The 13,994-nt window shown below is 33.6% G+C and overlaps 1 protein-coding gene across 1 annotated transcript in view; it reads right to left on the bottom strand.

Annotated features, from left to right (window-relative positions):
• LOC107193869 (serine/threonine-protein kinase mig-15) overlaps positions 1–13,994 on the bottom strand; it is a 101,340-nt gene that overhangs the window by 54,248 nt on the left and 33,098 nt on the right. The window contains exon 13 of the mRNA XM_015583401.1: positions 12,114–12,995. Within this exon, the coding sequence (XP_015438887.1) occupies positions 12,114–12,995 (882 nt within the window). The remainder of the gene's footprint in view (positions 1–12,113; positions 12,996–13,994) is intronic.

The following is a 13,994-nucleotide window of genomic DNA, read 5'->3' as shown; positions in this document are numbered from 1 at the left end:
AAGCCTTTTAATCTCGGAATTCTCTATGTGGTATACCTATCTCTAGGGGTATCGTCAATTTGACGCGATCGTAAATTGAGTAGGTATTAATCCTAGTAAACGAGCTCGATTCATGAAAGCATTACTTCAGCAATAAATATGAACGAAAATATGCGATTTCGTACACGTGTCAATTTGACGCGTGTCCGTAGAGATAGGTATACAAAAAATGTCTGTAAACCTAGTGTTAATAAGAAAAATCTTACCTATATGTTCATAAATGATTCATTAATAAAGAACCAAAAATAAAGAAGTTTTATCGTTGCATTAGTATTGTCTCACCGACACCCGGAAATGTAACATTTTTGTGGGCTCCCAGCGTTCAGTCGTTGGCTCGTGAATTGAAAGCCGCCTTGGCGCGCCGGGGCAACAAAGTATCCGCTTGCTGGATTCCACCCCCCCCCCCGCCAGTGGTGGGTATGACTCCTAGACAATAATCGTGGATCAACAATCGTTCAATAATCGCGAGGTCCCTGTATTTCATTGTTAACCCTTTAATGATGTTTGACCAGTATATTCATCGTTAAGAAATGGATACTTTTTGGGTAATGACAAGTATACTGATCATGTGAAAAAATAAAATGCGTGTTGCTAACAAAATTGAAATTTTAGTAAACATTGAAAATATATATCATTTATTGGAACAAAGGAATCAAATTGCTTACGCACATAGATAAATACTTCCAAAATAAAATTGCACCGTTAAATGGTTAAGGAATGTCATAAGCAAAAAATTGTTTAAATTGTCACATGCAAATAAGGATTCAGATATCGAAAAATATTTTTCTATATCAAAATAATGAAATTAGAGGAAATAAAAATTTACACGTAACTAAACAATGAAACGAGATCGGGCCTACACGCATACAAAGTTTTTCCGTCGTATTAACGTTTGGAATCCACCCTCTAAAAACGTCCCACATTGCCATTAGCACTGTGTAGAAATATCAGAAAGAAAGTTTCTTAGGAGATTACGAAGCAACAATTACCCTGTTAAACAACTGAAAAGAAAGTCGTTGTTCCTGTTAAAGTGAAACGACTGAAATAAATTTGTATCAGATTGAACGTGTCCTAGGTGGATAAAATTTCATTCGAAATTGTAGATGTAGTCACACAGAAGAGTCGCAAAGCGTATTTATCATAGCGATTTCTACATTAACTCTTCAGACTGTTCGTGTTAGTGATGCAGATCCGTTTGTACAGGTAACCAAGGAAGCTGGCGAGTACAAATACGTTAAGCACACGTGAAGATTCCACACAAGCGTTAGTATAGAGAACAATTTTCTACGTTCTTTTCGCACCAGCCACTTTAACATCACAACGTTCCTCACGCAGCGAAATTTTATCCTCGATCATAGATCTCAATAACCATGAAGATAAACATTAAACAAAAAAAAATAAAAAGATATGTTTTCGGAATGATTTTAGTTGCCAAGATACGATGAAACTCTGATGATCGTGTCGGCCGTAAAAATCGACAAAAAGAGGAAAACAAAAGGGATACTGAAAGGATCACTTGAACCTACGTAGATAGACATATCCGTGATGTAATCGAAACAAGAACGACGGCCGTAGGACACACTTCGTTCACAAAACTGGATATTCTTTTGTAAAGTTCCGTTTTCCGAATCCCGCGACGATTTTTTTCCAGTTTTTCTACTTTTCTTTTATTATTCTTCCATTTACCAGTTTTTATATAGTATTACACGTAGAAGACAAGATGTGTATCCTTAAAGAAAGTCCATGCGGGTTAATCGTTCTGTCTAGGTTCGAAGTAATTCAAAAGTAAGTGGGTGTTCGCAGAAATAACGATATATTTTTTCCGGCGCACGAAGTAATATGCATCACTCGAGAGGAGGGACAGAGGATTAGTCTGAACAGATACGGAACTGTAGTAGTGGTAATAGTAGTAGTAGTCGTAGTAGTAGTAGTGGTAATAGTAGTGGTAATAGTAGTGGTAATAATAATAATAATAATAATAATAATAATAATAATAATAATAATAATAATAGTTGTAGTAATAGTACCAGTACTAGTAGTAGAAGTAGTTGTAGTTGTAGTAGTAGTAGTAGTAGTAGTAGTAGTAGTAGTAGTAGTAGTAGTAGTAGTAGTAGTAATAATAATAATAATAATAATAATAGTTGTAGTAGTAGTGATGGCGATGGTACTGATGGTAACGGGGTTAGTATTGATGACAAGTGCCACAGATAGTCACACGTTCGATCTATGCCTTCGGGGAGTGAATATTTAGGAGTCCTGGGGACGGGATTAATTTGTTCCGCGAATTTCTGTAGATTACACTACTTTATAAAATCCAAAAAATTCTATGTGATCCAGACTCCACTATGAAATACTTATGGAGGGTGGTCCCCTAAACTCAAAAATCGACACGAGACGTAATTCTACGGATACGTTTTTGAGATATCGTCCGATGAATATTTTGGTAATTTTTTAAAAAGACGACCCGACAGCGTGGGAGTGCCGATTCTCAACTTTTCCCTATTTCTTCTTGCTTTTTGACGAATTACGTATTTGTCTTCGATGAAAACAAATATATGTAGATGTATTTTTTCAGCGTATTTATTTTTTTAAGAATATATAGGTTCAAAAACGTCGGGTCGTCGTTTTAAAAAATTTCCAAAATATTCGTCGGACGATATCTCAAAAACGTATCCGTAGAATTAGGGGACCACCTTCCATAAGAATTTCATAGTGGAGTCTGGATCACCAAATGACAGTAAGCTAGTGTTATTGAAAACCGTGCGACGTGTCAGTTGGTAGCCAAGTTAAATAATTTAGTGTTAGTTATCTATTACAAATATGTATTTATAGAATTCCTTGTCTACCTATAAGACATGCTGAAAAAGTTTATTGTTTAATTTTAGAAAATTCTCTATATAATGAACCTATCACTATTTAGAATAATATTATGACAGAAATAAAAATACAATTGCTCTTCTGCAAAGAATAACTATTTTTTGTTGCGTAATTTGTAATTTAATCTCCTATTGTTTTTTTGGTTAAATTACAAGAAGTTGATATTGATATGATTGTAATAAATGAAATTGTTATTGCAATTGAATTGCGTGTTAGCTATCCATAACTGCATTTCTCACAGTAAAGTTTATAACTAAAAATTTACCAATTTAAGCAAAGATTTAGCAATGGGTAAAAACAAAGAATAGAACTAAAATATACCACAATAAAAAATGATTCTTTTATAATATACCATTTTGTTTACAAATTTCTAATAAAAGAAAGTCAACCCATAATACGTACGATCGTTTGTACTTAACACGTTCCGTGCCACAGTGAAAAGAACCGCACGTAGCCAAATATTCTTTATTTCGTTCTTCAAGTCATAAATTACCGAAAATGTATGTGTTTTGTTAATAGAGGGTGTTGGTCTTATTTTAAATTACAGTTCAACAGTAACACGCTCCGTGCCATATGTACCACCGATGGTACACGTTAAACTTTCCATTCAGGTCGCGTGTACCACCGATGGTACATGTGGCACGGAACGTGTTAAATTAGCCTGTCAAAAATTCTATAAAAATTACAAGTTTTCACCTAAGATATTGTGTACATGTATACACAATAGTTCACTAATCCATGTGAAGTTATTTTTTGGAAATATAAATATTCACAATCTGGTTTCAAAATTATTAAATTGTAAAGTGCGTCAGTAATTTCAAAGAAATAGCATATTAATCATTACATTTAATGATAGAATGATTATTATAAATATATAAGGTGGTATTGAACTAAATATACAATCTAGAAGTATGTGAGTCTTTGTAAAAAATTAATGGAAAATGTACAAGAAAACCTTTTCAAATTAAGCTTCATTTTTAAATGATGAACATTTTTCACGTATACATATAGAGCGTCTCAGATCGGGTAGCATAACCGAGTAGTAGGTGATACTATAAGAAAAAATACTTTAAAAAAAGAATAATTATTTTCAGGTGATGTTACGTTTTCGAGATAATCGCACTTGAAAATTTTGTTTAATACGCGGGCAATAGAATAAGTAAGACTTTGCTAATGCGTCTGTTCGTTGCAGACCGTTTCTACTTATTCTCAGCACGAATAGACGCGTTTTAGATGGATGTTCAAACCCAATTTTCTCGAAAACGTAAACTCAAACGAAACAATGTTTACACTTTTTTGACTTATTTTCTGTTCTGGAATCCCGCTCGGTTATACTAGCCGACCTGAGACATCTGGTCTGTATACATCTACGCATAAGTACAGCTTAATTCATACGTCTGACAAATAATAGTAATTTCTACGTGTTTCAACTATTATACATATTGTCAATGGCATTAACATTATTTGTTAGCCAAAATTGTTTAATATAAAACGATAGTTGAAAAACAGTAAGACTTATAGAACGTAAATAGTACTACACAACCACTATACAAGGTGTCCCCAGAATCGTGGTACAACTAGTGATTAGAGATGGCGTGCAAAATCACTAACGATGATTTATCACAGTGATCGCCGAATCACGATCACGGCCGTGATTTAACTTCATTCACGACCGTGATTGCGATTTTTTTATCTTGAGTGAATTTGCTCGCTGCGATCGTAAGTCCTTGATCTTTAAACAGAAACACGTAACATGTAGATTATAATTTATAATGATTAATTTATTCATTATTCTTCATTGTTTCTAATTATTCCTTTACTTTATACGATATAACTCGAATTTTTGTATTGATGTCGTTAATATAAAATATACAGATTATATGTCGCGTGTAAAGAACTGTTAGGTTTCTCCACCAATCAGAAACGATCACGAGGAATCACGAATCACTGTGAAAAAGCACCGTGATTGGGAACGAACGTGATCGAATCACGAGTGATTCACAAGTAGCAGTTTACGCCATCTCTACTGGTGATAGGTAACTAAGCCGGATTCAAGCCGACCAAGCCAGATGACGTCACTGGGCCTCGACGCGGGGAAATGGTAACTGCTCCCTATAAGCCTCCGGGGACCGACGCCCGGGTTACAATGTAACACACAGAATGAATCACCCATGAATAAAAATTTAAACTTTTACTCCTTTCAGTGTACTTTCTTAAAAATGTTATGAATAAATGTAGGAGATTCTCCTGGTGAAAATAAGTCCAATCCCGACATAAATCGGACTATTTTTAAAAACACAATTTATATCGCGACATAACGTATGAATAAAAATTTGAACTTTTACTCCTTTCACTGTACTTTTTTCAAATGTTATGAATAAATGTAGGAGATTCTCCCGATGAAAATAAGTCCAAACCCGACATAAATGTCACTATATTTAATAACATATAATTCGTATCGTGACATAACGTACGAATAAAAATTGTTTTCGCTGCATTTCCCTATTCAGAAACACAAAAATCGTGAAAAAAAGTCTTACACATTGCAAATACCGGGTCACCTATTACAGAATTTTCTCTAATGTTTCGGTTGAAAATTGTAGTTGGAAAAAATTAAGAACCTTAAACAATGTTAACAAATGCAAATTTCTCAATGAAAGTTTAGTGACTAGATTTATGTTTTTACAGTAATAACATTCATAACCATTTTCCTTGCAATTTTTCAGATTTTTGGAGAAGGTGTGTCATGTTTAAACAAATGATAAATTCTTTTGACGTTTCTCCCGTGAAAAAGTAACTTATACCTTACATGTTTGTACTTTCTTTACTAACTGTGTACACAATCTCATATGAAATATCTTTATAATACGGTATTCATTATATTGTAAAGTATTTATTCCACTACCAACAGCACTGTTGCTTAACACCCTGTAGAAAAGATTGATAAATTCAAAACATTATTAACGAATAATTCCGGATAATTTATTTAACTGTGGTTAAAATAAAAAATCGCATTGCATAATTACATAAATAAATAATTACATATACAATCAAATGTACGATGCTTGCAGCCACTTTTCACAAGATATCACCAGCAACAAAATAATTTATTTTCAAGGAATAAATGGAACATCACATCAGATCTCGATTCTCTGTTGTTTCAAACGTCTAATACTACATGAACATAATAAAACAATGCACGAATGGCACCAAGTTCAATACTTAAAAGTAGTTTTTCATTATCGAATGCTTGCAAGTTAGAATACTGCAAGAATACTAAGAATTTTTATACAAATGATAAGATATAAGTAAAATAAACAATTACTTTTGCTTCAACGAAAAGGAAAAACTGTGCTCAATTATCCCACCTGTTCCCTTACTGTTGCGAATCGAACTACATGAGTAATATTGAAAATAGTCCGAATTATGTCGTGTTTGGACTTATTTTCATGAGGAAAAAAAATCTGAATGAATTCATACCCTTTTTTATAAAGTACACTGAAAGAAGTAAAAGTTTAAATTTTTATTCATGGGTGACTCGTTCTGTGTGTTACATTGTAACTCAAGCATCGGTCGCCGGGGGTTTATAGGGTATCAGATAACATCTCGTCTTGCCGAGGCCCAGCGTTCCTGCTTTTGACGGTAACTCGCCACCAAGCCGCCAGCGTTTCTTAGGTTGGCATGGTAATTTCACCCGGCTCCGAGCCGACTCTAGCTTTTAGTCTCCGGCTCGGCTCGGCTCAAAAGGCTCGATTACCCATCACTAGGTACAACCGGCCGTGTGGTGATTCTATAAGAAAAATTAAGTCGAAAGAAAAAGAATACATTTTTTTTATTTAAGGTTTTGTTTCGAAAAAAATCGAATTTGAAAACCATTCTGAAACGCGTGTATTCATCGTAATAGTAAGTAGCAACGGAATACAATGAACAGACGCGTTATCCAAATCCTACATACAGTAGACTCGCGTTAAAATAGCGGCGCGAGGCTCTCAAGGCGCGTTCTTTCTGGAAACGCTACTTTAACATGAGCCAATGAACAGGATCAGAACTTTGGTTACAAATGGCAACCGATAGTCGGAGGTGCGCACGTGTGTGAGTAATGCGTGTGAGCTGGTACGTCCTACCGCTACTTTAACGCGAGTGTACTGTGTTGAGCTGCACGCATATTCAGTAGATTTTCAAATTCGATTATCTAGAAAACAAAGGCTTATATGAAAAAATATTAATCTTTTTTTCGACTTATTTGTGCAGGTAGAATCACTTTCAGGCTAGTTGTACCACGATTTTGGGGTCACCCTATATTTACTCCAAGTAGAAATACCGACTACTAGTCAGAAACAATAATATCTGTATTCTTAGACACGCATGTTCGACGAATGTTCCGAATTAATTTTACTCACAATGAAGACTCATATTAAAAAGTGTTACTGTACGTATTCAACTTATTTTTTCGTGGAGAGGGACTCCTTGTCTTAAATCACCCTGTATACATCATTTTCTCTACGACGAAAGTATATTTTATAAAGAATGTTGTTTTTTAAAAAATTTGTTCCATTAAATCAAGCAACTGCTAATTGTTTGTTTTAATAAGTCATTTTGATAAATGAATAATGTAAAACTGTAGTAAGATTACTTGTATGCCTAACGATATATTAAAAATCTTTCTCCGTGTGTAATATGTATATTCGCGCAGAAAACACTTTAGCAAAGGTAGTAAAAGATTATTATGGTACAAAGTGCAATGCACATGATGTTATTAACGGTATTAATTCAGCTTTTTGTTATTGAATATTAACAGAATAACCCAAGCCATTAATTAAACTACGCAACCATTAATTTTTGATGTTGTACATCTATAATTTTTGTCATAATAAAACTAATTATATATATATATATATATATATGTATAAATATATGTAAAAGAAAAATATATTTGAAAAGCTAATCTGAATCTAATTTGTATGATTCAATTGTACCGTACTATGAATTTGTAACAATAAAGATATCAATCTATCGTAATTTTTAATGAGTTATAATGTGAAATAAAATGATAACTCACTATAAAAACATGGAAGTTACTTTAATATTAATTTTATAGCTTACAGACTTCCATAATGCTGTTACACTGATAGCAAACATAGCAAAATATTAGTAAATTATTTTATGTTACACTATTTCGCGTTACATCTATTTTTCACAACCTTATTTAAAAATTTTTATTTTTAAGAAAATTTCATATTTTATTTATTTGTATACACTAACAGAATGGAAGCTTTACTGTCATTTTGTCCAAGCATTAAACGATCGTACATTTTAGTCATGTCGGTTCTATTGAATATAAATAACAAGAATAGATTCTGCTATAAATATGAACGGAACTATGTATTGAACATAGTATTTATAAAAAGAAATAGAAAATCAATAAAATGTGCTATATATATTTTCAGTTTGTAACTTGAGCACAATTTTCTTCTAAGGACTGCTGAAGCTCGAAGTTACTTTGTTAGTAACAATAATATTAGTAACAGTATAAATAGTAATATTAATAGTAACAACAGGAATAACAGTGATAGTAATAGCAGCGGCGATAAAAGCAACAATAGTTGGAACAATGGTGAAAACTCACACTGAAACGTCGATTTTAAGGAATTGATAATCGTTTTAAATTATTATATTATGACTGATGTCATAATTTATATGTAATATTGAAATATATTACCTATATAGATTAGTAAGAAATATAAGAATACAGACATACATTCTTCACAGTTATGTTGTCCAATATTACAGCTCACTCGACTAGTGATTCAAACTAATCTTACGTATACAGGGTGTCGTGTACTAATGTTACAACCGGGTGGGATGATGATTCAACGTGGAAACATAAGTAGAAAATATAGGATGAAATTTTTTTACTTGACATTTCATTTTCGAGAAAATCGACTTTGAAAATGAATCTAAAACGTGTGTATTCGTTACGGTAGCAAGTAGGAACGCAATACAATAAACAGACGCGCTAGCCAAATGTTACTCAATTGTACGGATATCCAGCAGATTTTAAAGTCGATTTTCTCAAAAGAAATTTCACATGAAAAAATTGTATTCTGTAGTTTCGACTTATTTTTTCACGTAGAATCACCCCCTACCCAGTGAACAGCCAATATTTGTTGCGTCTCCACTGACACCGATAATTTTCATGTAATCTAATAATTATGAACATTTTCTCTGAAACCTGTCAAATTCAGGTACAGCAACATTATCAGCAAAAGACTAAATCTGCAACCAGTTATAAGTAAAGTGCGAATAGAGTAAGAAACCAAAGGATTAAACGCAGTATATTAGACAAAAAAACAACAAGTAAGTGGTAAAGATTCTGTCACCGTAAGTCGTCTATCATAGTATCATGTTCCTATTTTATTTATGATTAGCCACAACACAAATCTCGAATTAGGTAAGCTTTGTTAATCATTTAAATAACTTCCTATCCTCTATTACAACGATAGTAAAACGTACTATTAATGATAAAGTATGGTTAATGTAACTATACCAAAGTATGCATTAATGATATGCCAACAGTTCTCTAGAAACTTTTATGCATCTCTGACTGAATGAACCATCTAATGAAGTAGTGAAGAAGATAATAGTAATACTGGTAGTAGAGTAATACTGATAGCACTAATAGTTATGTATCGTTCCTACTCATGTCTGTAAATGTTAAAAAATAATGAAAATTAGGGTACATAGATAATTGGTAAATGCGCCTAAAAGTTCGAGCGTAGCTGACTAGCTTTCTATATTGATCTTTGTATGCTGTTAAATGTCGGGAAAGTGGATGTAAGAGTTCAATGAGAAAGATGTCTGTCGATATTCTGGTTTTCTTTATTTTATTGTGATGTGTTACAAATTTTAATAAGTCTTAATATCAAAACTATATCGGATTATCTAACCGATTATAAGATATAGTAAACTTTAAAAAAAAACAATCACATCAGGACTAACTACGTTTCCGAAGTTTAGATTAGTGGCTGTAATGAAGTATAAAATGTTAGATGTACTGGATCACCTACACTTGTATAAAAAATACATTTGACGATTCTACCATCGATGTAAGTTACAATTTTGTTAAAAGAACATAGAATTCTCAGTCATGTATTTAACTTAAAACTTCAAAATGAACGTAATTAATTTATGATCTAAAAGATGAATATAGTAATAAATTACAAAACTTATTCGTTATTATTGCTTCACTTTTTAAATATATTTCAGGTAAAATGAAACATAGCGAATTTGTAGCACCTAAAGACAACAATGTTAAGAATCCAGTATCAAATTTTAATTTTATCAAAAATAAGTATATAAGATGTTCTTCTTGTAGAATATAAGAAAGTATGTACAGAAAACATAAAATTTTAGTATAAGTGTATAAATTGAATTTAAGTTTAAATTAAGAATGTAAAATACAATGTAAACTGAATTTACAGTATTACTTGTACAGTATTCTTATAGAACAAAGTAATTCTGTTTCTCAAAATAAACCAGAAACATGGAATACATTTGTTCCGTATGAAACAGTATTTTAAGCTTTGAAAATTGATCAAATATAATTAACTTTAATACAAAATTGGCCTCGCTATACCATTTCTTTTCACTTTTAGACTATATTACACCTCCGTTCTTATAAAATACAAATTCTCTAAAAAATACTTTGTAGTTATTTGTTAATTATTATAAACTTTGAATACATGGCATACAACTGGCTGCTTAAATCGCATATGCTTCTTTCAATTCAATTTACGTTTGCAATATATATTATAAACAAAAAATCCTGTAAAATAATATAAATATTCAATTTGAAGAAGGAACACAACAAAAATTAAAATCCCAGAAAACTCATGCAAGATTTATAGCCAAAACCTAAATCTTCGACATTACTCGCATACCCAATGATTTCTATAGTTATAATATTTATAATGCATATTTTATAATGCAAGAAATTTAAGTTCATAATGAGAATTCTGGTTCTAAAAAACAATAGATAAGGATTTTTATATATTCTAGATCGAAAAAAATTTAATGGCTTGAAATGAACCATGTGCTATAAGCATTTAATATTTCTATTTAAAATTAGTTCAATTATGAATAATTAATTTTAATAGATCTCTATTAAAAGTCATACAATAATGAATATAACACAGCTTCCTTCTCTATAATTGTGCTCTGATGATCTCTTTATAATCATAACATCATCTCTATTGTGTCATATGTCTGAATGACAATAGACATGCTCTATGTCTGTTTTTTCAATGGTGAATATAGAACAGTAATGAACAAGAGACAAGACAAAAGTGGGCTAGTAAAGTATTGAAGAGTTTCTGAAGATATATAGGGAAGGAATACTAGACATTTAAATACTATCATAGACGTACAAAAGCCATCTTCATGACCTGTAACTTTTAATTAGTAGAATGTGACACTAAAATATATTCTATCAATTAAAACAGCTAGTCATCCAAAAAATGTATAGTATAGCTAACAAGTATACAGAGTGGGGCTAAGAGGATGATACACACTAGCAGGAGGTGATTCTTTATGCACAAATAAATCAAAAGTGTAGAATACAAATTTGTTATCCAAATTTAATTCAATTGCACTTGCATCCAGCAGATTGTCAAATTCGACCATCTTGGATATGAAACCTTTAATGAAAAAGTTTTATTCTATCCTTTTGATATTTTTTTGTACAAAGAATCGCATTCTGCCTGCTTATAGCATCCTTTCAGTCGGACCCTGTACATGTTAATAGCAGCACATAGGTTCATTTGTAACAGCCGTAACAAATATATACCTTGCATGAAATAATAAGTTTCTATAATATATAATCATGTATGATATAAGAACTCTGTAGAATAATGTAATTCAATCAAAAATATGCACATACTCTGTATTCAAGTCGAACAATTTAAGACCAATTTTGTATTTACAATAAGTTTATGTGTTACAATAAGACAGATTTATAAAGAAAAAAAAAAGAAGAAAAAGAATATTCAGTATATCGACAGACACGCAAAGGATGGCGGATGTATATGACCTTGAGGTTGAAATTCATGAAGGTTACAGACCGAAGGTATAGACAAATAGGTATTGCGATAGGTATTTCTCAGGCAAGCACACAGGCAGGGCTCGTTGGGGGGACTGACCTGAGTGACAATTGGGCTGTACTCGCTAGCCGTTGTACTGGCAGTAGATTTAATAGTTCCTGCTTCGTCAACCGCGACCGAGACCGCGTCGGATGGCCTACAACTCCGTCTCCTCGTAGTGTCATCTTTATCACGTCCGAACTCGAACCGTCTTGCCTCGTGTCTATTACCAAAAATGATCTCGCTCTCTGTCTTTTCTCTTCGAGGCCTCTGAAGACCGTCACGATCGAACGAAAAGTCTGTAAGAACCGGTTCACCAGCGTTGACAGCACCACCTTTCTTGCCGGCGATACCAGCGACACTAATTTCGCTGCCGCGCCGGTTACCGCTTGCGAATATACTCGACCTCGCGGAATCCGACTTCTGTAAATATGCAGAATGTCTCGCGGAAGGGAAGAAATCAGAATTTTCACGGCGAAAAGCACGTGCAAAAGCGCTGGACGTATTGCCAAGCTTCGAATCACTTTCCTGTCGTCGGTGAACCGGCTTTAATTGCTGTTGCTTCTGATTGTAATGATGATGTTGTTGTTGTTGTTGTTGTTGTTGTTGTTGTTCTAGTTGTTGTCGTTGATCTTGTTGTTGTCGTTGTTGTTGTTGTTGTTGTTGTTGCTGTTGTGGCTGATAGTTTTCGTACTTTCTGCGCGACAACTGCTCCTGCCTCTTCAACGTTCTCTCGGTAGACGACGAGGACAGATCCTCGCTGCCGGACTTATTCGTCTCGGCCGACTCTTGCGGATGATCTTGCTTCATTTTATCCAACCTTTCATTAAAACCTTGGAAGAAGCGGGTGAAATCCCACTCCTTCAGCAGAAGCTGCTCGTCCGCCTCGGAGCGCCGGTTGCTGTTAGCCGTAGCGCGATCGTCTGACATCTGACTAAGTTTCTAGGGAGCGCGCACGAGAATAATAATATGGTAAAAAAAAAAAAAAGAAAAAAAAACACTGCGAGACAGAAATTTGTGAAAACCGCTAATTTTTCGATTTCTATATGTACCAGAAACTTTTTGCATAATCCAGTAATACCGTGTTATTCGTAAATTCGTACATTACACGTTTTTATTAATAAAAATTAGTTTTCCAGCCATGACAAAAGTTTGTGAACACTTCCAGAGATAATAAATTTATTGAAAAAGTAACAACATAATAACAATGATTAACAATATCAACACTGATTTAATAGGTGGACTGTCATCCTTTCTTCCTGATAATGTCAAGAATACGAGTTTTTCATGGAATCAGTCAATTGCTGTAGCAGATTCAGCTCAAGATTCTGCCAAGCTGCTAAAATTGCAGTTTTGAGCTCTTCCACAGACTCATATTCTTTATTATTTGCGTATACACGATGCACCAATGTTGCCCAGACGTTTTCCATAGGATTACAATCCGGCGATCGGGCAAACTATTCAAATATCACGCTGTGACGCTGATTGAACCATGCTTTTGGTTGTGCTACTTCTGTGTATGACGGCGTTATCTTCTTGATAGACAAGAGAAATCCGACGAAAACGTTGCAAATATCGTACGAGACGATCCTCCAATATCTCGATGTATTCAGTATTTTCCGTTCGCGCACATGTGAAGACCAGCTCTATGGTCGCAATGCAGAGAAGACACACCAAACCGTACAGGTACGACCACCAAAGTTCGGCTTTGAGTAAAAGCGCGGTTCCTTCCTCAAATCTCTCCAATAATAATTGTTTAACAGTTTACTGGAGGAGATTTAAGGAAGGAACGGAAGCTTTTTTTCAAAGCCGATATTGTACAATCGTCTTATACCATATTTGCAATATTTTCGTCGGATTCCTCTTCTCCATCAAGAAGATAACGCTGTTATACACAGATGTAACACAACCAAAGCATAGTCCAATCAGCGCCGCGGTGTG

The sequence above is a fragment of the Dufourea novaeangliae genome, unplaced genomic scaffold, assembly GCF_001272555.1.
Source record: "Dufourea novaeangliae isolate 0120121106 unplaced genomic scaffold, ASM127255v1 scaffold36, whole genome shotgun sequence".
NCBI classification, from domain to species: Eukaryota; Metazoa; Arthropoda; class Insecta; order Hymenoptera; family Halictidae; genus Dufourea; species Dufourea novaeangliae.
The sequence above is the reverse complement of the archived record's forward strand: the minus strand, read 5'-3'. Positions and strand labels throughout refer to the sequence as shown.